We start from the raw sequence: 27,764 nt of genomic DNA, 5'->3' as shown, positions 1-27,764 counted from the left end.
AGGAAGCTCTACTGTAGAGTTGGAGGTTGAATGCCTTGCTCACTAGCACCTCGGCAGGGTCTCCTCTAGTTCTGAAAAAGCTCAGTAAAAAGCGGAGGCCTTCAAGACTACTGCTACCCGCAATTTCAATCTGATTGTGTAAGAGCACAAATCAGAAGCAAAGAAAACATGTTACATCAAACTGAATGATGCAACCGTTGACTTCACTGGTCCCGTTACTGCCAAGTGGATAAATAGGATGACAAGGAACACTGTTTTTCAAAAACCCAACATTGTCAGAGACACAATTGACAAAATAGTCAAGAATATGCCCAAAGTGATTAATAACAATGATAGTTTATTTATGGACCAGCAAATCTGTTTGCATTGTTTTTGACATTTCCCTGCTTCTAAGCCAGACACTTACAGTACATTAGCATACAATATAAGAAGCTGGAGAATGTTTTCAATAAAGAGCACATTTTTGAATAATATATTTACAAACAAGCCAAATACTGTAAATAAACAGATGAAAAAGAACAGAAAAGAAATATACAGGTCTTCTAAGTAGTATATGTCACAGAAAAAGCACAATATGCTAGGTTAAGAAAGTCCACATTACAGTATTCAGTGAATCATGGGTCAAGTGCAACAGCAACAATGCAAATAGTAAGTTGAAGTAAGGGATACGGTAACTGACAAACACACAAACAAACGTTAACTGATAAAACTGGTACAAGGATGAGGGGGCTGTTAGAAAAGAATTACATTACAGTTTAAGACAGAAATCACACTTGTTACGTCTCTAAAACTGAAAATAAGATGCCTTTGATTCCAGACAAAAATAACTTCACAGTGTAGTATAAAACAAACCCTAGAGTAGGTCAAAAACAGAAACAATTATTTGTAGACTGCTGGTAAAGTGTCCTTACATACTGGATGTCTTCAAGTTACTGTCTGTCCACACTTACAGCAACAGTTTCAATGCAGTATGGCATGGCAGGTGACCAAAACTAAACTTTGGGACATTGTTGATGCAAAAACAGTGACCATTTGAAAACATGTTCAAAAAAACTATAGCAAAGAGGCTGTGTAGGCTCAGGAACTCGATTGCAATTTCAAATATAAAGCTTCTGCATGTAAAGCACTGTGTACTGAGAGAGACAGGGCAACCTTAAGCAGTAGCTCAGACAAAAGGCATCCATAAGGTTTAGAGTTGCATGGGAACCATAGAAGTGTAATCTGGTCCTTAAGGATTTTCTCCTGCATTTACGAGGTTACTTTTTGTGTTCAATCCTGATTTATGATGCTGACTTTCCATACATGTTCATATAAATATGAATATATGACACTGGCAGGCCGAAGCATTGGATTCCACCACATAACCTTTTAAAAAGGAGAAACAGCTGCAGAAGTCAGGTCAGGGAGAATGTGCTGAACAATCTGAGTCTTGCACTTGCATTAATATCGCTATCTTTGCAGCCAGAGGCCAGTGAGCTTCCTCGGCCGCACCGTTTTTGATGCTGTGTGGGGGACTGAAGCCGCTGCTGTTCTCTGGCGCCCTCATGTGGAGCTGTACAGGGCAATCTGCTGCACCTTGCTCAGCTGTGTCAGCAGCCGTTTCATGCGGTGTTTAAGCTGAGGCAGACGGGCCAGGGGTTCAGGAGGCTCCAACTCCCCGGTGTAGTCCAGCCAGCTCTCCAGCACTGAGGAGGACGAGCAGAAGGACCAGAGGTGAGCACATGGTTACACATCATGGGCCTCTTTTAACCCACAGAGACTCTGTCCTGTTCTCAAGGACACACCACCTGGGAGTGTTAGGGTATGCTGGTTTAGGCCAACCTAGGTGTGAGATGCAATCCTCACAATCATTTGTGCCTGGGCTGTTGCATAATTTCATGAATCATCAAATGTGTTTACACAATTTGTCACAACAACTAGTCACTTTGCAGCCAGGTTTTAAGGCCACCACAGCTAAGGTAGGAAACGCATCAAAGCAAGACTCAGCACAGAAATGTGGGAATTCTTATAAACTGTCAGTTTTAACAGTCCTTATTGGAATTATTAGCCACACCTAGCTAATGGTTTGTGATCTCGCCTGAAACGTAATATGTTACCAACATGAAACAGTTGGCTGCTAACGTTATGGACTGATGGACCACTGACATAAGCAGTTGTCATCTTCACCTTTAAAAAAAATCTAATCCCAAAGTTTCCTAGTTTTGTTAGATTAATTTCATTTCTTTGGCACGACCTCCTGGTCCTATCCTCCACCACCTTTTGTGAACCATTTTCATATGTTGAGAATAAACACTTCAGTTTTTTTTACTTTTACATCGACTCTGTCACTATTTCTTGATTGTTGTTGTTGTTGTTGTTGTTGTTCCTGAATCCATCGAAGGGGACGGAACACCTGCTAAAGAGACAAAGTTAATAACCAGGTCAGGGCCACTGCAGGTCTTACCGTCCAGCTCCCGCTCAATGAAGTCCATCCTGTGCGAGACCTCGTCCTGGACTGCATCTATGTGATCCAGCAGGTTGATCTGCCTCTGTTGATGCTGCCTGCTGTTATCTGCAGCCCCTCCAGGATCTCTTCCACCCTCTTCCCTCATCTCAGCCTGGGACCAAGAGCCACCAATTGAAGCCTAGAGACATTCAGGTGAAATCATCAGACAAGACTTTTACTTCAACCAGGTTTAGACTTCTTTATACAAACGCTTTCTGCCAAATCAATGCACATGATTAGGCCCGTCACAATAACAAATTTTGCTGGACGATAAATTGTCCCAGAAATTATTGCGATAAACGATAATATTGTCGTTCTGAGACCATTTTCATCTAATATAATGATAATGGCATAATAATGCAGGTACACCTTTTCAAAGATCAATAAACTTTTATTTCTAAATAATATTTAACACTGGAACTGGAAGACATTTGAAATATCCACAATATGTCTTTGATCTCCTTCAGTATGTCGTCTTTCACGCTGTTGTAGTTGTGGAATTGCCGTTTGTGACATGGATGTTCTCCCAGGTAATTCGTACTGGCTGTCAAATGTTTGCAGCATTCGTTGAGCGTTTGTGCGATAGACTACAGACTATGTGCTACATTTAACAATTATTTATTAAACATATATATATATATATAATATATAAATACATAATTAATAAATTATCTATCTATGTGGCTAGCTGCCACATGGCGAGTAAATGTTTGGACCAAAATAGTTCTGTTTTTCAGTCTTCATTTTGGCGAAGGTACAGCTACTTTCTTCTGCTGTCTGCAGGTCGGAGCTTCGCGGGGGCTTTCCTACAGTTGATTAATAAAAGCTTTCCACACAAAAATGTAGCCTACATGTGTCATTAGTATGAGAAAAAAAAAAAAGAGATTTTAACTGTGTCAGGCTCGGACACAAATTTCTTAATGCCTGTCGGACGCAGGCCGGGCTCGGACAAAAAATTCAGCCTGATCCAGACTCTAGCACACACACAAAACACTGGCGCACACACCAAAGCCAGCCACCACGTCACTTCTGTTTACTGATAGCTATTGTTTACCTCAGGCTAATTCATTAGCTAGTAAGTAGCAATTTTGGCAGCCAGCCTTCCAAAAGAAAGCACAATGAAATTAAATAACCGATCGTTAACCGTTGACCGACAAGCAGGAAACGGAGTCTCAGTTCACCGTCCGGGAGCCTCTGACACACTTTCTGCACTCCGTGTGCGCGGACAGCTGTAGGCTTGTACCGGTTAATGTTCCGTGCATTGTCGGACACATGCTGCCACTTTCCTGAAACTGCTTGCGAGACTGACAAGTCCACAGCAGCATGTATGTCCGAGCCTGACTCCACCTGGAAAACAACCTCCACCTGCAGGTTGTCAACGGTGTGATTTGGAATGAAAGGCAGAAAACAGGATGCCGAGTAACACGGCGGATATCGCTCATATCCCACACAAAGACCATGCGACTGACAAGAGGGTTCACTCCTCGTTACACTAAGGAACCGAGGGTGGTCATCCAGTCTCTTTGGTAGAGAGAGAGAGAGAGAGAGAGAGAGAGAGAGAGAGAGAGAGAGGAAATTATCGCGGCCAGAAAAATTATCGAGCTCATTTTTTTTTTAATCGTGCGATTAACTGATTTATTGACTATCCCGACAGGCCTACACATGATTCACGCACACAAGAGATAAACAACCGAAAGGGGTTGCTACTACATGATTGGTGGTCAAACAAAGGCTGAGCCAAATCCTTCAATCACTTTTTAACTCACATGTAATGTTGCCTTGAAAACTTTCTAGGGCTGCACAATCTAAAGTTTTTTTTTTTTTTTTTTTTTTTTTATATAATCGCCATCGCAATATCAACTTTCGCAATAAACACATTGCGAAAGGCTGCAACATATCGCGAAAGACACATTTTAAGTTAGTTGAAAAAGTATCAGTAGAAAACTACACTTTAAAATGTAACTCACTTTTTTTTATTGATGCCTCGGTTTTTTTAATTTAACAAGCAATTTGCTGTATTTTAGAAGAATACTTAAAGCAGCAGAAAGGCAGAACTGAGTACACTTTAATATCTGTTTATCGCAAGTAATATCGTTATTGCCATTTTTTATTTTTATTTTTGGGCATTCCTGCTTTTATTTGATAGGAAAGCTGAGATATAAAGGGGAGAGAGAGGAGGGATGACATGCAGGAAAACCGTCACAGGTCGGACTCAAACCCTGGACCTTCTGCGTCGAGGATTAAACCTCTGCATGTGCGTCCGGTCTACCAACTGAGCTAACCGGCCACGTTATTGCCATATTTAATGTTATCGCATATTTTCCTCATATGGTGCAGACCTACAACTTACCTAATTCAAATTTAAAATGTTCCGTTTTAAAATGTGTTGTCTGTGCCACGAACTGCAAGAGGGAGTAAAGAAGTTGAGCTTTGTAAAACTTGTTAACTACTTTACTTGAATCTAATTTTTTTTATTTGCATTTCGTTGTCTTTGTACTTGTACTCTGCACAATGACAATAAAGTTGAATCTAAAAAACGTATACAAATTACTAGATTCTCACCGCTCTCTCTGGTGGACATCTTCTCCGCAGCAACCGCAACTGGAGTCATAGATACTGTAGTATTTCAGTGTCATTTGACTGACAAACCTCATATTTTCTCTATTTATAAATCCTGTGTTTGTTTTGAGGAGCATATTTTCAATACTCCTTCAAATGTGATTTTACAGAAGGAAAAATTATTTCTAGGTCTCATTTTACTACTCTATAGTGACAACTCAGGCTGCACTTTAATCATCCTTGTCTGTTGTGGAATAAGGCCTAACCTTGGAACTGGTGCCTGTTGATTTTGGCTTGTCCATCTCCAGCAGGCTCCCGTAGCGCTGCTCCCGCTCCAACAGTTCCTCTGTGCTTCTCATGCTGTCCTCCAGCTCTGAGCCCTGTCGGGTCTCCACCACCAGCCTCTGCTCCACCGCTGGGTAGTATGCCCGTGGTTTCTGGTAGCAATGTTCACTGGTAATGTATGAGTCCTGGAAGGATGGGAAGGGGAAGGAGCAGGACGAAGAGGAGGTGGCAGATGTAGCAGCCCGGCTCAGCTTCTCCAGAGCATTGGACATTAAAATTTCACCGCGACTCATGTCCTCATCAGGAGTCACAGGAGATGGAGCTGCGTCACTGCCACGACACGAGTCAGAGGTGGTCCGTGACCTCTCCAAATGCTTCCAGGGCTGCCGCCACAGATGCAAGTCTGGGTGAGTATTGCTCCTGAAAAGCCAAAGGAAAGATTAGACCAGTGTGTAAACATTGCATTATATAAAATGATTAACTCATAAAATGTTCCATTATAACTGGGTGATTTGGACAATAATTTCTGTCATGATCCACATTTAATTTGACTTCATTACAGAACAGAACCCCCCCCAAGTCTCTTCATGCGATTCCTTTGTACTCACTGTAGGACGCTCATCTTGAGTTGCAGACCATTGAGGATCTCTACTACGTGGTGCACATCTCCCAGCAGCTGGTGGGTGGTGGTGATCTTCTTGGCATTTTGGTGAGAGTAGTTCTCTCCCAGGAAGGACAAGCCGTACATGTGACCATTGCTCAACCACTCACGATCGTACCAGTAGCGCAGACTCTGCCTCTGACCTGGAAATAATGAACATATTGCAATGAAATGTTATCACATGCAACCACTTGTTCAGAAAATACAACTCAAAATTATTTGCAAGTAAAGCTGTTATTAGGTAATTAAGAGTCTCTCTTCAAGAGCTAGAATGTGTCTGCTTTAGGGGTGTAAAGATTCACTGATACGAATCGGTATCCGGTTGTATTATCAAAGATACGATACACGGACCCCTGGATCGATCTAAATGGACCGTTGAAAGAGACGGGTGTGTGTTTATGTGAGAGGGAGACAAAAGCCTCGTCATTTGTATGATGAAGGACTTCAATTCATGTTCGGGGTGACAGGGATCAGCCAATCAGTGCCTGTTTGGATTTGCAGAAAATACATGTGCCGACTGCTAGGTTTTGTTTTTGGAGTTAGCGGTGAGAGGAATACATCGTGGATACTGTGAATTGTACTAGATGCGGTCTATGAGTCATCCATCCACACATGCGTTCATAAACATGTGAGTGTACTGGTATAAATATATATATAGTAAGGCATGGATTACCCGACCCGAGCCAGGTTCGGACAGATATTTAGAAATTATGGTCGGTTCGGGTCGGGCTCGGTCACATCAGCGCAGTAAGGCATTTGTTGTAAAATGGTGCTGCAGCTCCTTTAAGAGAGCTCAGTGCGTGTGGGTGTGGGTGGTAAGTGGGCAGAAGAGAGATAGAGAAAGAGGAATCAGACGTGTTGTATGCAACCGGAGAAGAGTTGGTGGAATAAGTTTAAGTTTTGTACACAGTGTGTGCGGTGTCCGAGATAAAGCCCAGACTGAAAGCCAAGATCATTCATTTGCTCACCAGAAATGGGACTTTAACCCCGACGTTATTCATTTTATAACGTCTCCCCTGGTTTTCTGATCACGGTCGGAAACGAGCAAGCAGGAAAGGTTAACACATTGAACATTTTAACAGCTTATCAACGTGCGCTTGTTGCCCCGAGTGCGCCGATGCGCTCATCTGTTGAGATTTCCAAATGCCTTCCTACAGTTGCTTAATAAAAGCTTTCCACACAAAAAAGTAGCCTACATGTGTCATTAGTATGAGAAAAAAAAATGAGATTTTAACTGTGTCACGCTCGGACACAAGCTTTCTTAATGCCTGTCGGGCTCGGGCCGGGTTCGGTCACGGCTCTGTCGGACGCAGGCCGGGCAAGTATTTTGGTGTGTTAAGTTTATATTGACGTTTATATGTTGTAAGATGTTCAGTTACATTAGCATTAAAGTCCGCTAGCCGCATGCTAACGCTCACAACAGTATTATTGTGCTCACATGTATACTCACTTAATACTGTATGATTATTTTTTGTGTGTTCACAGTGGCTGTGTAATGTGGACCTAGGTTTGAGTTACTATCTCTAAGATTACAGCAGCAAGGAGGCTGTTTCATTGAATATGGAGCTGATGTGTATGCTACTTGGTTATAAGTTATAACCAAATTATAAGTTATAAGTGGCTAGCTAATTAAGTTGAAGTTATACTATTAGCATGTCCTAGCTTTGCTATTCCCTGGTCCCTTTTACGAAATATATATTTATTTGAAGGTAGGCAATGCTTCTTTTATAGAATTGGCTTATTTTAATTTATAATGGAAAATGAATGTGTGTACATTAACAGTATCTATCAGATTGAATCGGATCTCACTGAATCGTTCCATAATGCTGGTGTAGTTGGTTGAATTGAGGGAATATAGCATTCCTTAAGACGTGGAGAGTCCATATGCAAATGCAGTGTGCAGTTATACAACAGGCTACACAGCACAATGCACAAATGTGAGGCAGCTTCAGCTTGGTGCACAGTGCTAAGTCAACAAAATACTTGGTCTACGATTCTCAGTTTCACAAGCAATGTTCACTTGCTCCGATCACACATACCAGCTCACTCCTCCACCTTGGCAGTTTGCTCTCAAAACAAGTAATTTTTTTTCTTTAGCTAAAAACAGCTACGGTATAAATATCCAGCTCTTTATTTCCACATGTATTGTGGACACACTAAGGCCCCTATAGGCCTGTATTATTTAGGACTATGTTCCGCTTAATGTTACAAAACAACGACCAGCAGGGACAACATTTACAGCTCATTATTTGAAGAAGAAAAAAAAAAATCAATAAGCCAAAAGGCAACCTGCAGCACAAACATTCTGTAGTTTCACTGTTTTGTGATATTGAGGGACACAAATGAATGGCTCTTCTCCTATTTTTATCATCACTCTATAACTGGCAGCATATTCTGGACTGTGCTTGCCACACCGGGAGTGAGTTTACTGTGTCCTGGTAAACATCGTTTTCTTTTAGCAGAAAACAGGACAACGTTTGATGCGTAAGAAGATAAAATCATCGGGCAAGATCAGTGTAAAGGATAAACTTCATAATCACAATGTAAAACAGCATTATTATATAATGCACTGTCCATTAGTGATTTTAAAATACATACAATTTCCATAGTAATCTCCAATGTCAACTGTTAATTGTACACACGGTCATTTTTCTTATTGTCCACTAGATGGCAGGTAATACTTCGTCAAGTCAAAGAGGAAGCCTGTAGTGTTCTCTACCAAACATGCTTTGATGTCAACAAATCTAAAACGATGACCGTGTGTAATTTATAGCTAAACGGTAGTGGTGTTTTTCCCTCACCTGGTGGATCTCTGCAGATGTAGCAGGTGTATCGGTCTGGAACATTGTCTTCCAGCAGGCCCATGCAGGTGCCATGCTGCCAGCACAAACAATCTTCACACTGAGGGAAGGACACGCATGTTTTATAAAATAAGGCAACCCCAAGACTAAAAGAAAAGTGCTTGCAATTTAGACATGCTACAAGTGGTGACAAAAAACAACCAGCTCACCTGAATCATGAAGTCATTATCTTCCTCCACCTCACAGATACATCGCACTATCTCTTCACTTGTGTCCACAGCACCGGAGTCCACACTCAGGGGAGGCGTGGTGACGTCCAAATCCACCCCAAAGTCATCGTCACTCCACCCACAGCTGTCAGTGGACCAGTCACTAATGCTATCCTCATCTACAATAACGGGCACAAACAGAACTATTGATTTGTCATGGGAATGACACGACAGGAATGAACTTTTCCTGGTACAATTTAGTTTAATTGATATTCTTTAACTCTACAAAATGTGTTGCACTATGTCAGTCTTCATGATTATTTGTGGATTACATGATGAAGCAAGCCATAGCAGCAAAGAACAGCTCAGGATTCAATCAACCAAGCGTTAAAACAAATTTGGTCTCATCTGTGATAGCAGCCAGTTTAATTCTTCAGGTCATGGTGTGTTATGAGCAACATTTGACACAGATACCAGGAGTGATGCACGCCATACTAGAACAACAGCATGATGGATTGAATCCAGAGGCAATAGAAAAATGGAGGGGAGAGGAAGCCATGTACAGTCACACAGACAAACCAACACACACACACACAAACACACACACAGTCACAGAGATACCCACCATCCACATGTATCTGCTGTGAGTAGCTGTATCCAGGCCTGCTGGGGTAGGCCTCAGGCTTGTGATTGTGTGAGGGGGGGAATTTGTATGGCAAATTCAATTTGGACTGAAGACCCAATACTGAGATGTCAATATTCTCCTCACTACCTGTGTAGTCTGTTCATACAGGGAAGGGGGGGGAAGCAGACGTAAAACAAAATGTCAACTTTGGAAATCCATCAGGAGGTGACAAACTGTGGCACAACAAACATGGACAAATAATAGACTCAAGAACAGTCAGGGACAATCAATTTGATAAAATCCATACCGGCCGTATTTCGTGAAATAATCAATGTGGAAGGTAACTTGCAGTATATGTGTGCATGCCAAACAAAATGTACATACATGTGAATGCCAACTAGGAATAGAGAGCACGGTGTTGGATTTGTGTTTGTATTAAGCCCGAGACACACCGAGCCGATAATCGGCCGTTGGACAGTCTGGCGAGGTCAGTGACTCGAGTCTGTTCGGTGTGTTCCGTGCCGTCGTCCGTCCGAGGGGCCGTCGGCCTTCATTTTGGCCGATTTGACATGTATAATCGGCGGGGCGGGCACTGCCGGCAGTCGGACTCAAATGACCAATCTGATTGGTGGAGTGCTAACCCGGAAACGGGGAGCGGGATGAGCGTGACTAGAGTCTCTCAAAATCTGACGAAAATCTTTTAAACTGACCTTTGTCGATCTGAAATGAAGACAGATTCAGCTAGGGCTGTATGATTATGGCCAAAATGATAATCACGATTATTTTGATCAATATATTGATCACGATTATTTGTTGATTTTAACCAAAACTAATTTTATTGTCACATAAGCTAATTATAACTGCTTTCACATCCATATTGTGCAACATTCCTCCTTTGTTGAAGGATACTATGAAGGAGTATGCCATTTCAGCTGTTGTGCGACCACTTCCCACACATGCGCGTTTGCCGTGAAAAGATACAGGCAACGCAATTTTCTGTTCACGTTAACGGCGCATGTTAAAATCCGGTGCCAATAGGGCACCGGTATCTACCAGACGAAATAGCAACGGGAATTACGGTGCCACTTAAATGTCTGCGTTATGCTCTGATGCTCCAAAACAGACGTCAGAGGCAATAGAAACATCGCTGCATGTCACGCTAGTAAACACTAATAACACATTACACAGCAGCTAACGTTAGCCTACCATTAGCTACAGTAGTAACTGGATTAAACACGGCTAAAATGCTGACAAAAGGTGTAGTGTGACTGCATTTCACCGTAGAGGATTCCAACAGCGGGACGTACAACGCTAAAGCTATGAGCTAAGAGACTAAAACTAGCACTGGTCACTGCTGTTGTCTGAAAAACAACACAGACGGGACAAATGTTGCGTTCACTGGTAAACCGGTAAACCTCGTGACGACTTATGACCGACTGCTATCTGTTGTGGAATTTTCCTCACGTTACTCTGTCCTCTGTGTGACTGTCTACATCTAAACTAAACTGTGCGGTGCAGGGAACAACTCTGATTGGCTCATGGAGGCACGTGATCAGACAGCGGTTTACGGAGCTTTGGAAAAAAAAAAAAACTTTGATACAGAGCGTTCCATGAACGAAATGAAGCATTTTAAATATCGCTCCATCACGTGAATTGGATCGTGGGAAGCCAAAATCGTGATTAAAATTCGATTAATTGTGCAGCCCTACATTCAACGACTGCACGGCCTATTTCTCGCTTAAAATGTTTTCAGAAACACGTTTCGGTGAACTATTTTAGTACAATATGAGATCGTATTCTGAACGAGCCGCCATGACAGTCTGTCTTTGAATTTCCGGAGAAACCAGACCCACGTGACGCGTTCGTCCAATCAGCTGCCGGTTTTCATTTTGGGGCGACAATACAGATTAGCGCCGCCTGCTGTTATGGAGACGTATTACGTCTTGTCGCTTTGGTGTGTTCTGAGGAACTTTTTTGACCAACTCGGGGAGACTGATCAGTCCAACTGCCTTTTCTGCCGAGGGTCGGCCGTCTGGTTGGTATGCCTGGGTCTTTAGTTAATATCAGTGCCACAAAAAAGCTGGCTTTTCATCACCAGCACTGTCGAGTTGTTGTATACAAGAGCAAATGAAAGCTATGATGTAAAAGAAATGAGTTTGAGCTTTCTGATTGGCATAATGGAGTGACAGAGGCCAGCGACAGATTAACACTCCCACACACAAAGGCTCAGCCACCACACCAAGAGGAGTGAATTGGGAGTATAATGCTTTGCAGGCTAGCCATTTCCACAATGTCACAATGAGTGCACATGCAGAGCAGCAGATATGTGAGGAGGCCTGATGCCAGGGACCCCTTCTTACCAGACTTGGCCTTCTTTTTCTTCTTCTTCTTCTTTAGTTTAATGCGGAGGAAGTCCTTCTGTTTCGGTTTCTCTTTCAGTTTGTCTTTTAATGACCCTGTGCACAATTAAGTGGCAAAAAGGTCAGCCTTGGTTGTGCATAGCTATCACAGCACTTATCTATTCTAATTTTGTCACTTAATAAACAACACATTCATCTGATACGATGATACTGACCAATGTCAAAGCCACTCTTGTCTGAGTCCTTGTCCTGCTGCTGGCATCCGTTCCTGTCCAGCTGGTTCTCCTTGCTCTTCTCCCTCAGCAGTGCCCTCTGCTGATGGCTCTGGGTGTTGACTGCAGGCGGGGCTGATGTTCGCCTGCCTGCAGTCTTCACCTCTCCACGGGAAGCCGTGGCAGGCCCAACAGAGTCTGAGAAAAATTAAAAAATGAGGCCAAATATAAGCCCAAAGCTCTGATATTTCCGCATGGCTGAAGTGCAATACTGCAGCCTTGATTTAGAATTGTAGGATTAGTGATTAAAGCGTGTCATGATTCAGCATTTCTGATTTCTGATCTATAGATAGAGAGGAACTTACGCATAGAGGCAGAGATGGTGCGCCTTCTCTTTGGGCCGTCCAAACCAGTGGCAGTAGCCTGTTTCTCAGAGGCCCTGGTCTGGACATTCCTGGTGGGGCTGCGCTCCGCCTCCGGAGGCTGCTCCTCGCCATGATAATATTTCATATGGTAGTGCAGCAGCTTGGCCTTACGGAACGACTTTGTGCAGCCGGGAGCGCTGCACTTAAATGGGTTGTGGTCGAGGTTGATGGACAGGACGGGAGGAGGTTGGTTTTTGATAACACGGTACACTAAAACAAGGAATAACATAAGTGGCAGATCAAAGAATGCAAATAATGACTGTATTTGTCTAATAGGTTTTGAGTTGTACTCACAAGGTTCTCTGCTGAATCTGTTGGGGTTGTGGAAACCCTGCTTCCTTACCGCTACCGAAAGAAAGAAATGAATGTATTTACTTCGGTCTTAAAAGTATACCCAGATGCTATGTGATATTCACTGCACTCAGTAACTTGTTTTCTCAATCCTACAGATCCAATGACATTTCTGCCAATTAACTTCCTTAACACTTACGTTTCACAGGCTGGGGAGGCGGCACGTCCGCGGCAGGCTGAGAGCTTTCTGATTGGACGTTTGGCTTCTGCTCCACATCTCCATTGGATTCTGTTGTTGTTGTGGTTGTTGTTGTTATAGTGACAGGCACCTGCTCCATCTGTGCTGACGTCTGAGTGGGAAACTCTGTGTATGGCTTGGGCGACTCTGTGTATGGCTTTGATTCACTCCCTTCTGTTTCCACCTCTTCCTTCTTTACCTCTCCATTTACATGACACCTTTCTTCGTTTTGCGCATAGTCTTCTTCTACCTTCACCCCATTTGTGAGTCCCATCCCCTTTTCTACATCCCTGGGCTTGTCCTGGTCTGCTTGCTCTGACATTTCCTCTTCCTGTTTGACAGCGGGAGCAGCCTCTACCTCACCAATTGTTTTCTTGTTCTTCTCGTTCACCATCCCCTCTTCCCGCTCATCGTCCTCACTGTTGCTATCCTCCTCCTGGTCGGAGGTGCTGCGTCTGGCTCGCTTGTTCTTGGGACCTCCGTTCTCCTGAGGCCTCCTGTCTCTGCGGCTCGGGGCCCTCCTGACCATGTTCCTTTCAGAGGACCGAGACTTCCCTCCACCAACACCACCTCTCTATTTGTAGGCAGGACAAAGAGGACGTTTGGGAAACAAGCAGAAAATAGCACACAGGACATGACTGATGTAGACAAAGAATACATGATTAAATTAATATGGATGTGTGTATGCTCACTTATGACATTTACCTCTTTAATAAAAGGCTTCACGTGTATCCCCTTCACTGTCTGGATAACGCCATCATAAAACTTCACAGTGTAGGATGCTGAGGGGAATAAAGGAGAACTGATGCCAAACATGTTTTACACAAGAGCCAGCTTGAAGCTACACTTCAATTGTTCTTTTCGTTGTTACTGTAAGAATTTCCAATACCACAGCTTCCTTTTTGAAAACAAAAGGAAAACTTTAACATTTTAGACTACTGTAAGCTCCATGTTGCACAATCAACACACAACTTGAATAATCAGAGTAAAATCTTTAACATCTTCCAAGAAAAATCAGCTTAAAGTTATTTTAATTAACAACTTGAAATATTAAAGGATGCATGCAGTTAAAACAATGAAAGATAAAGCCTGAAATGATTGATACCCACCATCTTTATTGACTGAAATGACCTTAGCGGGGTAGAAACGGCAGTCAGACCAGCTGGCCAGAACCTTGTCATTCACATGAAAGCCCTGGGAGGAAGGACAGTGACATTCGATCTGGGACATACTGTAGGCATGTTGTCAAAATGTCACGGGAGGTGAAGCTGTTAAATGCTAACAAAACCATAGTTGTTGTTACAGCTTTAGTAAAATGACATGGTTCTCCAATTCTACTCGCAAGTAAAAGTAGCAGATGCCCATTTGGATTATGCAAATTAAACCCCAGTTTTAAAAAGAAAAAAAGAAAAAGAAAACACAGATTAAGGTCGCTTTCACACCTATACTTCGGTAGACTGTGACAGCGTCTGGTTTTGCTTTAGTGTCACTAATATTTTAGAAGAAGGCGAACAATATGAGCAGCTGACAAGACAGCGAGTAAAGAAGAGGGCAGGCCCTGATGAGAGAGATCATAATGGGTTGTTACACAGATGACGAGCAACGCGTGTTCATAATAAATTATGGATTTGAAAGTTATCATCCCTTAAATCATATATAAGTCCGTCAACTGTGTGCGAGGTTGAAATAGCAGGCTAGTAAATGCATCGATTTTGGTTCACTTCCTGTATTTTGATCGGATAACGTTCTTACCTTAAGTGAACCAAACTCTAGTGCACTTGGAAGCCAACCGAGACCCCCGTTTTTAAGCAGACCAGAGTTCGGTTGTCTGATCCGCACCAGAGTTCGAACGAGCTTTTACAACACCCCAAACGAACCGGACTACCAGACCAAACTGCTCCGGTGTGAAAGCAACCTAAGAACCCCTCTATGCAGGAATGCACTACGGGGCAAAGGCTAGAGGAAAACAAGATAACCCACAAGTGAGGCAGAACTTCCAACTTCTCTATGCAACACAGGTCAAAGCATGCATGAACAGACAGTGTTCCCTTAGCTTACAGGTACAGGAGCGTCGTCCTGCAGGCCCTGCCGCCTCAGCTGAACCCTCTCAACAGGTCTCAGGTAGGGACTTGTCCACTCAAACCACTCGTCGTAACGGTGGCTCCACTGGCGGTAATGGATCAGTACTTTTTCACCTTCGTAGTCAATCTTCTCTATGTTGGCAGCATACCTACATGACAAAAGAAATTGGACAGGGAGATGTTTAAGCTCATCTTTATCCTTTATTCTAAACATAAATGAGGATGGCGAGTCAGTAGAAATGTGTCAATCTTGAAAATGTCAAAACGTAAAGAAACCCAATGAATCTTGAGACACTGCTTGGTGTTACATGGTACTATAAAGGGATTACTTTTTTTCCGATTACAATTTCAGTACAACATTAGAGGTTACAACCTCCAGTAACACACTGTCACTCCCAATATTTTAGGAGGTGAGCTTGTTTGTCCTTTAGCCAGGAGTTGAACAGGAGGACCTATATCAACTGTATTTATATTTATTTTTGTATGTGTCTGTCAAAGGACTGGGCTGACGGTTCATGGTCGCTAGGGCTGTAACGATACACCAAACCCACGATTCGGTTCGCATCACGATTTTTGACCCACGATTCGATACAAACCTCGATTTGGGAGGGGGGTGTTGTCGGAGGAGAGTTATACTCAGTAAACGTAATACAACTTTTTTTCTGCCACATGGCATCGTTTTGTCATTGATTACATGCCACTTTGCAACACAGTAATACAACAGAGACCTTATTTATTGATATTGATTGATTTCAATATCGATCGAGCCAACACCAAAGATTCTTTTGTACCTTAAAATAATGTTTTCAAAATCATTTCAGTGGTTCATCAACTCGTAACAGGGTAGCGGATCTCTAGTTCGAATGAGAATAATGGTAACGGTAATGGACAATTCCGCTTCCAACCTGTAGGGGGACCGAAGAGGAAAAGTGCTTCGGTGTTTCCAAAGAATTTCTAATAAGGGAAGAAGTTCCACTCTCTCCCAAATAATTTCTAATAAGGAAAGAAGTTGCACTCTCTCGTTACTTCCCGCTTCTGAACTGGTTGCAGTTCCACCAGAGTTCCATATAGGGGGCGCTCACAGGCCAGTGCAGAATGAATGGGACTCTATGGAGCTATACCCCTCAAAATCCACTTTTCTCAGGATATCATTTTTTGTCTAGTAATTTGAATGTTGCATTCAAAAGGGGAGGCTAAGAAAATACACACTGCTGGGTGTTAGATTTTTTTAAAGTGGCTTTTTTGTTCTAAAAAGCCTTTTAAAATGTCAATGACGTCATATATACGGCCAGAGATTCTGCTTTACGGCGAGCTTTGAGTCACTTCCTTTTTTCTCTCGAGGCATCGACAACACAGCAGACAGGTCAGACTCTCCCTGTCAATACACGGGCTAGAAAGAGGTTTGCTAATGAACAAGTAACAGTGAAGCTGAATGTAGTAAGCTCTGAATGGGGAACTGGGGGTGGGATTAAATAAGTTATCTTCTTCCCACTCCCTTTCAGGTAGAAATTGATCATTTTATTTATATATTGTATAATTTTCTTTTGTTACTATTGTCTGCCTGAAATAAATGAATAAATGAAAAAATGAAAATGAATGTTTAAAGACCACGCCGAAATATTCACTCTGGCATTCTGGTTCTGCTTCGGATGCCATCAAGCGGGATCTCTGATCGTAATCAGTCCTTCACTGACCAATCAGCATTCATTAGCAGAATGCCAGCGTGTTATAGGCAACAACGACTCAACCTGTAAGAAATCGAAAGGACACAAGTACTCTTTCATTCAACTTTCGATTTATAATCCATGCTGAACTTGCAAAAACTACAATCAAATCTGAGATTTCTCAACGACAATCAGGAGAAAGAGACAAATTTAGCCGTCTAGCTCCATAGAGTCCCATTCATTTTGCACTCGTCTGTGATCACCCCCAGTGGAACTGCAACCAAATTCGGTACAATGAGGCTGAACAGGCTTTCCGTAGACCGGCTTTGGTGTTGCTTTAAGGTTAGCCTACTATAAAAGGTGCTGGTTGACAAGTAGCTAATGCTAATGCTTGGTCTATAACGTTAGCTAATTCTTGGTGGGTAAGATAAGATTACGACATCGTTCAACACGCTCAGTTATTTTTAGTATGATTGTTTTGACCACGGTTAACAACTCTGGGCTAACCCACGAATTCATCAGTAAGGTTAACTGTATAGATAGACGACTAATCTAATGGTAATCTAGCCAGCTAGCACACCCCTGTCTGTCTGCCTCACTCTCCCGGCGCTGCAAGGCTTCAGTCGGGATGAGAGCTGACAACAGCCCCGACCCGGGGACACATCCACAGTCAGCCCCCAGCCAGCTAGCAGACAGCCACTATCGTTACAGCAATCCAAACCCGGTCAGCACTTTACTCCGGTGCTAAGGACGCTAACAGCAGTTTACTGAACCGCCAGGAAACAGACCCAGGCACCCGAGTCAGAACAGCGGCCATTCGTAACGTTACACCTCCGTTAGCGTTACACCTCCGTTAGCATTACCAGTGTTCGTGCCAAAAATCTCCTCCCTGCCGAATGCCCTCTCCCCCCCTTCGCGTTTAGCCGTCTTTACAGTTAGCTAAATTTAAGGGGGATAAGGCACCAAAACGACTAATACTAATAGTAATTTAAAGATGTGTTTGCATTGGATCTTGACGGGAAGGATAACTCTGGGAGTTGGAAGGAGTGTGTCGCGATTCTGCCTTCTCACAGCGCGACACAGGTTCGTGGGTCTGAGTGTCGCGAATTCGGTTTCATATCGCATATCGTTACAGCCCTAGTGGTCCCTCATCCTTGCATAAGAATATAGAGCATTTGTGATGGTGTTTCATGTTATAATGCTCCATGACATGTTTTATCTGTTCCACAGTGAATATTGAACTTTTAAGATATATATACATTTTTTTTTAAATCACAAATCGAATCGTAATCGCAATATCTGGCAGAAAAATCGCAATTCGATTTTCCCCCCAAATCGTTCATTCCTAATCCAGATCAAAGGCTGCTTGAGAGCACATACCCATCGCCAGCTGTTGTTTACTGGCAAAGGAGCAATGATAGGTCTGAGTGGCTTTCTTCACTCTTTTAACGTTTGATAAGAGTTTGATAAGATACAGAATAGCTAACCCAGGCCTAGAATAGAGAGAATGAGAATTTATGAGATAAGAATGAAGGAAGTGAACAGTTACAGGGATGGGGAGGAATGAGCGAGGCCATGACTCACCAGTTTTTGAGGTTGTCTCTGGCCTCAAGCTGAGCTCCCACCTCAAAAGATATCCCTCTTCTGTTAGGGGGCGTCTTACTCATACTGCCCACATCAAGGCTCCCTTCCTGTACGCACACGCACACACACACAAACAAACAACACACAAACAACACACACACACACACACACATACACACACACACACATTAGCCAATAAACATACAAATCAAAACTACACCCATATGACCTTGGGTCCACTACTGAGAAACCCACATTGTGCGGAGCCAAGAACACAATACACGTGCCTATCAAGGACTTTACAGTCTGTCTCGTCTCCCTCAGGTCATCACTAACAATTATCTCCAAAAGACTGTGGCAAATCATAGCTTTGCACCTGAGTAGCAATTTTGGTGTTAAAAGGCAAGTACGGCACTCCCATTGTATGACAGCAGACTAATAATGCAGTCCAGGCTGGGAAAAGGTATTAAGCTACAGATTACACGTTGTAAAACATTGCAAAGCAAGGGAAAACTGATATATTACGGTGAGCCATGTACCTCAAAATGGTGATGAAATGTGTAACTAATACCAGATGTGCAGTGATCACTAGAGAGCTAAGAAACGACTTCACACAGGTTCCTGATGATATCTGATTTAAGTATACAGTATTATTTTACTCCATATCAAGAAGGTACAAGGTACAGAGAGAAGGTACACGAATGATATATTGTCCATAGCTTTCACTTCCTACTGTTAGCACCCACCAGTACAGTAAGCAGGTAATTATGCACCAAGCTAGCATCAATACCCGACTGATTAACAGTATATTGGGTCCTTGTCTATGCAGTCTCAAATACCGACCCTTAGTCTGCTGCTGATGTGCAGCCCCTTAACTAAAATAAAGGGCTTGGTGGAGGAGGAAAATCCTTTTTTGTCTTCCCTCCGGATAACAGCGCCTCCTTTGTCAGGCAAACAAGAGCGCTAAGCGGCGCCCTTTAATAACAGCTAAACGATTAAAAAATTACTAAATAGATATATTACAACGTCTTACTTTTGTCCAGGGTATAGCGGACTCGGTTCACCATAGCGGAGGCAGTCTGGAGCTATTGGCTTTCAGTGTAACGTACAAACCGGATATATGCACACTACTCGGCCCACGTGTTTTCTGGTCAGCCGATTTCACGTACAGACACAATAGAAGACAATGGAAAAGCCCCTTATGAGTATTCGTCTGCAGCAGGCAGATACCTAGCACGGCATCAAAAAGCAAACAATTTCATAGCCAGTAAAATGTAATATGTAAAATGTGCTTTTATGGCCAGGCTGCACAAAGAGCCAGACAGACGGCAGCATTGCACACGCATGGCGCAAACCGAGAGTTGGTGGATGGCACAATCACGAGTCAGGAAATGAATGATGGTTATCAATTTAAATGGTTACATTTTGCAATGATTAATTTAATCGTAGGTTGATATTTTACTGTAGCAAACTGAGATAACAGCAGCCCACACGTTTTTTCACGTACACTTCACAGGTCTAAACCGTTTCTTAACAGCAAACAACGGGAACATGTTGCCTCGTGTTCACCAATGGTATATACTGTTGTATATATACACTCCTACTGCTATTGAGAGTTTTATAACCAGTGGGCGTAGCGCGAGAAAAACCATCGACGACGTCAGTGCTTTAGGCAAATATAACTGGTCGAAAGAGTCTGGTGTGGGTGGGATACTGGCATCTGATTGGCCGTGCAGCTGTCACTCACAAAGCTCTTCAGGGCCTCGCGCTAGGCCCACTTTGTCATACTTTTCGTGCTGTAAAAGAGCGGCGGTGAAATGCAAAGCATTAAACTTCCCCAACTGAGAAACCACGTAGCATTAAAATCACCCAGGGAAACCATGTAGCGTGTAAGAGACACACCGGTAATTACACGAATAGAACTAAATGTATAAACGTTTCATTTTATTACCTACTTCGTCACGTTTGTTTTGAACTAAAAAGCCGACATGCGGCACCACACCATCTAGCTACGCCGTTGACGCATCCACCAAACCACCCTCATTCGCGATGTTATGGGGGGTTTTAAACTCTGAAGCGATGGGGAGGGAAACAATTTGGGTTTCCTACCTGTTCTCCAGTCACTCTTTGTCCGGTTGGGTGTAAATTGTGCAGTGTAATCCCTTTAAAGTGGTGATACCGCCGCCTCCGCCTGCCTGGTCCAGATCACGCAGTTGAATTTCTCCCAGTTGCATTCACCACCGGCGCGGGCAGTGTGACGCTACATTGCGCATGCGCATACAACCAGTGCCCTCAAGTATTCCGATAGCATTTACACTTGAAAAAAGAAGCAAAATTGTGTTGCTTTTAAAATGTCCTGTTTATGTATTTTCATAAACATGTAAGCATTTGTAAGTCGAAGCACTTTAAATATATTTTAAAAGGACATAATTGAACAAATCAAGCTTTTAAGACATGACAATAATATTCTCACCAGTTAATCAAATGGAGGCCAACAATAGCCTATACCTTGCTACTCTTATATATGAATAGCCTACATTTGGATCCTTCAGGGAAGGCCCTGAGCAAGTTACGTTATTGTTCACATCTATCTACAGATTAGATGGGCGCATAGCTCCACCCACCGTCCACCCAAAGTAACTGTTGTTTATTTACAGGAGTGGAGGGTGACCAAGCTAAACTCAGTTTTGGATTTGCCCACCATTTTAGGCTGGCATAAATGTCTTTATGTAATAAATGTATATCGTAACCCATATTAATAAACAATTGTTGCCTTGTTGTCTATCTATCTACCTATCTATCTATCTATCTATCTATCTATCTATCTATCTATCTATCTATCTATCTACCTACCTATCTAACCATCTATTTACCTATCTATCTATCTATCTATCTATCTATCTATCTATCTATCTATCTATCTATCTATCTATCTATCTATCTATCTATCTACCTATCTATCTATCTATCTATCTATCTATCTATCTATCTATCTATCTATCTACCTATCTATCTATCTATCTATCTATCTATCTATCTATCTATCTATCTATCTATCTATCTATCTACCTATCTATCTATCTATCTATCTATCTACCTACCTATCAAACCATCTATCTATCTATCTATCTATCTATCTATCTATCTATCTATCTATCTATCTATCTATCCACCTTTCCACCTATCCACCTATCTATCTATCTATCTATCTATCTATCTATCTATCTATCTATCTATCTATCTATCTATCTATCTATCACCTTTCCACCTATCCACCTATCTAACCATCTATCTATCTATCTATCTATCTATCTATCTATCACCTTTCCACCTATCCACCTACCTATCTAACCATCTATCTATCTATCTATCTATCTATCTTTCTATCTATCCACCTTTCCACCTATCTATCTATCTATCTATCTATCTATCTATCTATCTATCTATCTATCTATCTATCTATCTGTCTATCTATCTGTCTATCTATCTACCTACCTATCTAACCATCTATCTATCTATCTATCTATCTATCTATCTATCTATCTATCTATCTTTCTATCTATCCACCTTTCCACCTATCCACCTATCTATCTATCTATCTATCTATCTATCTAACCATCTATCTATCTATCTATCTATCTATCTATCTATCTATCTATCTATCTATCACCTTTCCACCTATCCACCTATCTATCTATCCACCTATCTATCTATCTATCTATCTATCTATCTATCTATCTATCTATCTATCTATCTATCTATCTATCTATCTATCACCTTTCCACCTATCCACCTATCTATCTATCTATCTATCTATCTATCTATCTACCTATCTAACCATCTATCTATCTATCTATCTATCTATCTTTCTATCTATCCACCTTTCCACCTATCTATCTACCTATCTATCTATCTATCTATCTATCTATCTATCTATCTATCTTTCTATCTATCCACCTTTCCACCTATCCACCTATCTAACCATCTATCTATCTATCTATCTATCTATCTATCTATCTATCTATCTATCTATCTATCCACCTTTCCACCTATCCACCTATCTATCTACCTATCTATCTATCTATCTATCTATCTATCTATCTATCTATCTATCTATCTACCTATCTATCTATCTATCTATCTATCTATCTATCTACCTATCTATCTATCTATCTATCTACCTACCTATCAAACCATCTATCTATCTATCTATCTATCTATCTATCTATCTACCTACCTATCTAACCATCTATCTATCTATCTATCTATCTATCTATCTATCTATCTATCTATCCACCTATCTACCTATCCACCTATCTATCTATCTATCTATCTATCTATCTATCTATCTATCTATCTATCTATCTATCTATCTATCTATCTATCTATCTATCTGTCTATCTATCTATCTACCTACCTATCTAACCATCTATCTATCTATCTATCTATCTATCTTTCTATCTATCCACCTTTCCACCTATCCACCTATCTATCTAACCATCTATCTATCTATCTATCTATCTATCTATCTATCTATCTATCTATATATCTACCTATCTTTCTATCTATCTATCCACCTTTCCACCTATCTATATCTATCTATCTATCTATCTATCCAAACTACTGGTACATTAAAAGTATACTTAAATACAACACTGTTAAATAAAGAAGAGACACAGATGGCAGTTTTGTGCAGTTATGTGCATAAAAGGACAAACAGTTGAAGATTGGATGAGTGAGGGTAATGCTGTGTGACAGGATGGGGAGCGGCTTGTATCTGTTGTCACCTGTTGTGTATCCAAGGCTGACATGAGAGATGCCCTCTATGGCTGTAGGGGGTAATTATTAGATACATGAATAGATTGTAATATTTTAAGGTATTTGAAATGGATTATATGCATGGTTTAGGGAGAAAAGACCCTTACAATTGACTAAAACCTTGAAAAACATCCCGTTAATTAAGGACCTTCATTTTTAAATTAAGATTAAATCTGTAAATGTTTTTGGTTCACTTTAAGGGCTTTTAACCCTTTAATAATCCCTGAAACCCTTCATAATTCCTAAAATGTTACAAACCCTTGAGTTTTCACCTTAATTGAAAAGTTAAGGTCCTTTTGAGGACAAAATTAAGGAATAATACATGTAATGTTATGTTGTGAATTTACAGGGATTTGACCCCTTTAGACCAATTAAACTGTTTATATAATTAATTACACATCTTAAAATATATTCCATTAGTTTAGTCAATCATTAAACCCAGATTTGAAGTGTAAATACACAAATACTGTTTAAATCTCATTACATTTCACCTGAAATGAATAAATGATCCTAATCAAATCAAATAAACCCAAACAATGCACTGAGGTAAAATAAGAATCCTTTAAAATATCATTATCACCTACAAGTATTTTAGACAAAATCCTAAGAATATCTTACAAATTAAATTGTGCTCCACCCTCTCTGTTTGCGGAGCTCATTTTGCTTCACCATTTTATTATTCAACTAATGCATTGAGTGCCTTTTTGAAGTTTGAATATGGATTTTGTCATACCAACTAATTGTAATTTAGAATTAGGAGGCAAATTAAAAGTTCTCTAAGGACTTTTTTTTTTTTTTTATCTTTAGGTTGCAGCTTCCTGCCAGGGGTCTTCACGTTGTCCCTCCTCTCTCCCCCCCTCTTTCCTGTCTCCTCTCTGCACTCCACTATCAAACTAAAGGCAAACATGACAACATAAACACAAGGCATCCAATCTACAATTGAACAAATCTTTATTTATGGACAGTCATTCCACATTATAACAAGTAGGTATGCAAACACACATATACACACACACACACACACACATGGAAAGTGGTTTGAATCAGTCCTATGTTCAAAAGGCAGGCGGTTACAGCAGAGAAATGAACAGTTAATTACATAAACACCTTTTATTGCTCTTTACAGCAACATTTAACTTCACCCTTAACCTGGATCATTAGAATACACTTGAGCAGAGTTAATACTATTTACACGCAGAATTTATTTACATGGTCAAAGCCTGAGAGGGGACACAAAAAGCTTAATCTACATTCTCATAGTGCTTGACAGTTGAACAATAATCCATTCTCATTACAGGGGTTTGTGTTAGATTAATCAAATGTTCAGTCTGTGATGGAGGCCATGTACAGTTATTACATCCAACACCCGTTTCATCGTAAGACCTGAGCCAAAAAAAAACCAAAAAAAACATACAGACCACAAACAAAAGAGAACACAATTCCAATTGAAAGCCTTTTTTTTTTATATAGATAATAAAGAACGAGTATTACCAACCTCCAACATCCCTATGACATAAACTGTAATTACACCACTCTCGCCTGGCTTCACTTGAGTGTTTAAAAGGTGTAAAATCAAAGCATTTCTAAGTTTATTTTCTTAGAAAATCGCCACCATCCGTTATAAAGAGCTTTCTGCACATCCTTCCAGTTTGTGCTTTCAAATGAAGGCTCTGTACTCGGTCAGAATAGTTGTGGTGGTGCGGCTTCTTGTGTCTCGTAAAAATGAAATACGAGGAGACCAGCGTTCAGTACAACTACTCAAAACAGCACAGGCAAGCTTATTAGTAAGACACCATTATAATAGTTCTTTAACTTTTTTTTAATATTTTCTGTACATGATAAAAGAAGGGTGCCTTTCATTCACACTCTGACAATCTCTCTCACACACACACACACACACACACACACACACACTTGAATAAAACCAGAATGTCAATGCTGCTGTCTTTATGTTTTGTTGTGCAAGTAAAGTAAATACTGTAACTGTCCCTTTACACAGCGCAGTTGTTCTATGAAACTGTAGTACTACCCATTTAGTAAGAAACAAAAGAGTAAATCGGTTTTCACATGCAGCGGTTAGAAAATACGGTCATTAAAGTGAGCCACTTTAAATCCGTCGCTGTTGATTTTAGTATCAAAAGACACAGTGAAACCTAAGGTGTCTTGTCTCTCAGTAAGAAAGCAAGTGAAAACAAGGGTCCAAAGTCCAAGCTGCTCTCACACTGCTTGTGTTGTAAGAGGTGTAATATCTCACCTGAAGAGTTTCCAGTGTGGTCTGAACAGAAAGTGTTTACGCGTGATTGTAAATGTGTAACTGGAGATGCTGATTCAGCACTTGCGGTGGGCTCTGTGGGTTACAGTGTCTACACCACCCCTTCGATGAAACTGGTTTCCAGGTGGACAATTAGCATTCTCAGGAAGGACATCTCCTTGCGCGTGTTTTCGAAGATGATCCGTGGATCGTCGGATTGGCATCGAAGGCAGTTAGGTGCCATCACCATAGCCAGGTTGTTCACATCCATCTTGGTTATGGCCACGTTGGATGGCTGAGCAAATACCTAGAGATAAATCAGGATGGAAGGAGAGAGAAAGCAATGAGCAAGGCTGAGAGTGTACAGGCTCACTATTGTCCTGCAGTGAGTGACGTGTGAGTCACATTCAGTTATCCAAGAGCTCAACTGAAATATATTAATATTAAATATTTTAAAATCAGGTTAATTGTTTGTGTACAGTAGTCCACAAACAAGTGTAGTTGAGTTAGTTAGTTCTACTATTTATGTAGGGGAAATACATTTTTGAAGGTATCAGGATGGAAATTCATTGTACGCAGAACGTATTGTGTAAAAAATAATACAAATTAACAATCTTAAATAAAGTATTGTTCTTTTTAAGAAATGTTTACATTCAGTCAGTAAAAACAGCCCAAAAATAAATAAATAAATAAATAAAAATGTGTGATTAAAAAGACAAAAAATAAAATTATTTGACCTTGAGTTTTAATTCAGATTTTTACGATTTATTAAGTTTGAATTAATACATTTTTTTTGGGGAGGTTTTCCACCTTTAATGGATAGGACAGCTAGGTGAGAAAGGGGAGAGAGAGAAGGAAGACATGCAGGAAGTCATCACAGGTCGGATTCGAACCCTGGACCTCTGCGTCGAGGCATAAACCTCTATGTTTATGTGCGCCTGCTCTACCTACTGAGCCAACCACTAGTTAATTCATTTTTAAAATTGGATGGATGTGGTCACAGCTGCTGCGAATTTGAGCTTGTTTGTATAAGGTTTAGTTGGCAATAATGATCTTGCTTTTAGGGTTGAATGTAACATTACAAAGGTAACATGATGCTTCTTCATTCAATTAAACTAAAGACGGAAACACAAGAAAAAGGCAGGGGCAAAAACTTGTACAGATATCACCATAATGGTATGTATGAGTGGAATAGGGACCCCGGTTGGGGTAAATGATGGGTATGGGCTGTGTTTATAAATCTTTGTCAACATGTGGGTTACCTGCAGAAAGTGGATGAAGTAGCAGAGCACCAGCCTGTTGAGCTCAGGCAGAGACTGAACCACAGCGATGGCCGCCACTGGGTCGTCACAGTTACTGACACACTGCTTGTAGAAGTTCATTGGGATGAGAGGTTCCTCCAGCTCCCGATACCACAGCTTCATTAGAGAGGCTGAACGAGACAAGCGTACCCTCAGTATTCACATTCACACCCAACACGTACATGCAGACAAGCAACAACAAACAAGCCAAATACATCCTTCCTTACCAGGAACATTGGGGTCAGAGAGATTCTCTGGGATCCTCCACTGGTCTACTTGGAGCTTCAGCGCATTCACTTCATCAATGTCTCCAGGCACTCTGAAAAAGTAAAACACAGCACGTTAGTTACACTCAGTGGCCACAAGAGGGATCCCTACTTCCATCATTACAGATTCTCCATGCCCTGTGGCAAAGCCATTGCTACTGCACTCCCAATAGGCCTCAAATGTGGCCTGGTAGCTGAGAGTACTCTTTGTTTGCAGTACTTATTTGGAACAAACCAAAAACTGAATAAACACAACATAACCAAACAACACGCTGTTCAGGACAGTCTGCGCTGCGTGTAGGAGCGGAGTTTCACAGGGAGGGAAAGGGAGTACTTTTCTAAACAAGTCAAGATGTTACAGAATTACAGTTGCTGGAGAAAATCCTACACAAACACAGTCGTGTAGTTCCCACATGCTTGTAAGCTTAAGCAGTAATGTAAACACATATTATGAAGTATCAAATTAAACAGTGCTGGTCTGAGGAGCAAAGCAGGGCTGTGTTTGTTCTGCTGTCTGTTGTGTGTACTGTACATAGGGAGAGCCTACTTTGAAATACAGTGATACAAGAGACCACACACACACACACACACACACACACACACACACACACACACACACACATTTGTTTATACACACTATGCATACAA

The 27,764-nt window shown here is 41.3% G+C and overlaps 2 protein-coding genes and 1 long non-coding RNA gene across 11 annotated transcripts in view; 1 reads left to right on the top strand and 2 right to left on the bottom strand.

Annotated features, from left to right (window-relative positions):
• Positions 1-316: 316 nt before the first annotated feature.
• phf20a (PHD finger protein 20, a) lies at positions 317-20,749 on the bottom strand. Of its 6 annotated transcripts, none has more exons than XM_031279096.2 (17): positions 20,590-20,749; positions 18,481-18,587; positions 15,210-15,381; positions 14,261-14,345; positions 13,857-13,933; positions 13,113-13,725; positions 12,917-12,967; positions 12,563-12,832; positions 12,201-12,395; positions 11,986-12,081; positions 9,626-9,781; positions 9,001-9,179; positions 8,792-8,891; positions 5,938-6,133; positions 5,311-5,749; positions 2,444-2,624; positions 317-1,685 (listed from the first exon to the last, which is right to left on the bottom strand). In XM_031279096.2, the coding sequence occupies exons 2-17, from the start codon at positions 18,561-18,563 to the stop codon at positions 1,543-1,545; spliced, it is 3,036 nt and encodes a 1,011-aa protein (XP_031134956.1). In that variant the 5' UTR covers positions 18,564-18,587; positions 20,590-20,749; the 3' UTR covers positions 317-1,542. The 6 variants fall into 6 exon arrangements, with proteins under 6 accessions (XP_031134956.1, XP_031134970.1, XP_031134962.1 ...); XM_031279110.2 differs by lacking the exon at positions 20,590-20,749 and adding an exon at positions 20,436-20,533; XM_031279102.2 differs by lacking the exon at positions 20,590-20,749 and adding an exon at positions 19,514-19,633.
• LOC116035808 lies at positions 9,293-15,961 on the top strand. Its single transcript, XR_004101459.1, has 3 exons — positions 9,293-9,303; positions 9,421-9,423; positions 15,858-15,961. It is a non-coding gene; the product is annotated as an uncharacterized LOC116035808 (long non-coding RNA).
• Positions 20,750-24,393: 3,644 nt separating the features above from the next.
• zgc:92107 (uncharacterized protein LOC492329 homolog) overlaps positions 24,394-27,764 on the bottom strand; it is a 35,809-nt gene continuing 32,438 nt past the window's right edge. For all 4 annotated transcript variants that reach the window (XM_031279069.2, XM_031279061.2, XM_031279077.2 and 1 more), the window contains 3 exons: positions 27,078-27,169; positions 26,812-26,981; positions 24,394-25,856 (listed from right to left, as the gene is read on the bottom strand). In XM_031279069.2, coding sequence (XP_031134929.1) covers positions 25,662-25,856; positions 26,812-26,981; positions 27,078-27,169 — 457 coding nt within the window. In that variant the 3' untranslated portion in view covers positions 24,394-25,661. The remainder of the gene's footprint in view (positions 25,857-26,811; positions 26,982-27,077; positions 27,170-27,764) is intronic.

This window comes from Sander lucioperca, chromosome 6 (genome assembly GCF_008315115.2).
Source record: "Sander lucioperca isolate FBNREF2018 chromosome 6, SLUC_FBN_1.2, whole genome shotgun sequence".
NCBI classification, from domain to species: domain Eukaryota; kingdom Metazoa; phylum Chordata; class Actinopteri; order Perciformes; family Percidae; genus Sander; species Sander lucioperca.
Note: the sequence above shows the minus strand (reverse complement) of the source record. Positions and strands in the feature narration are given on the sequence as shown.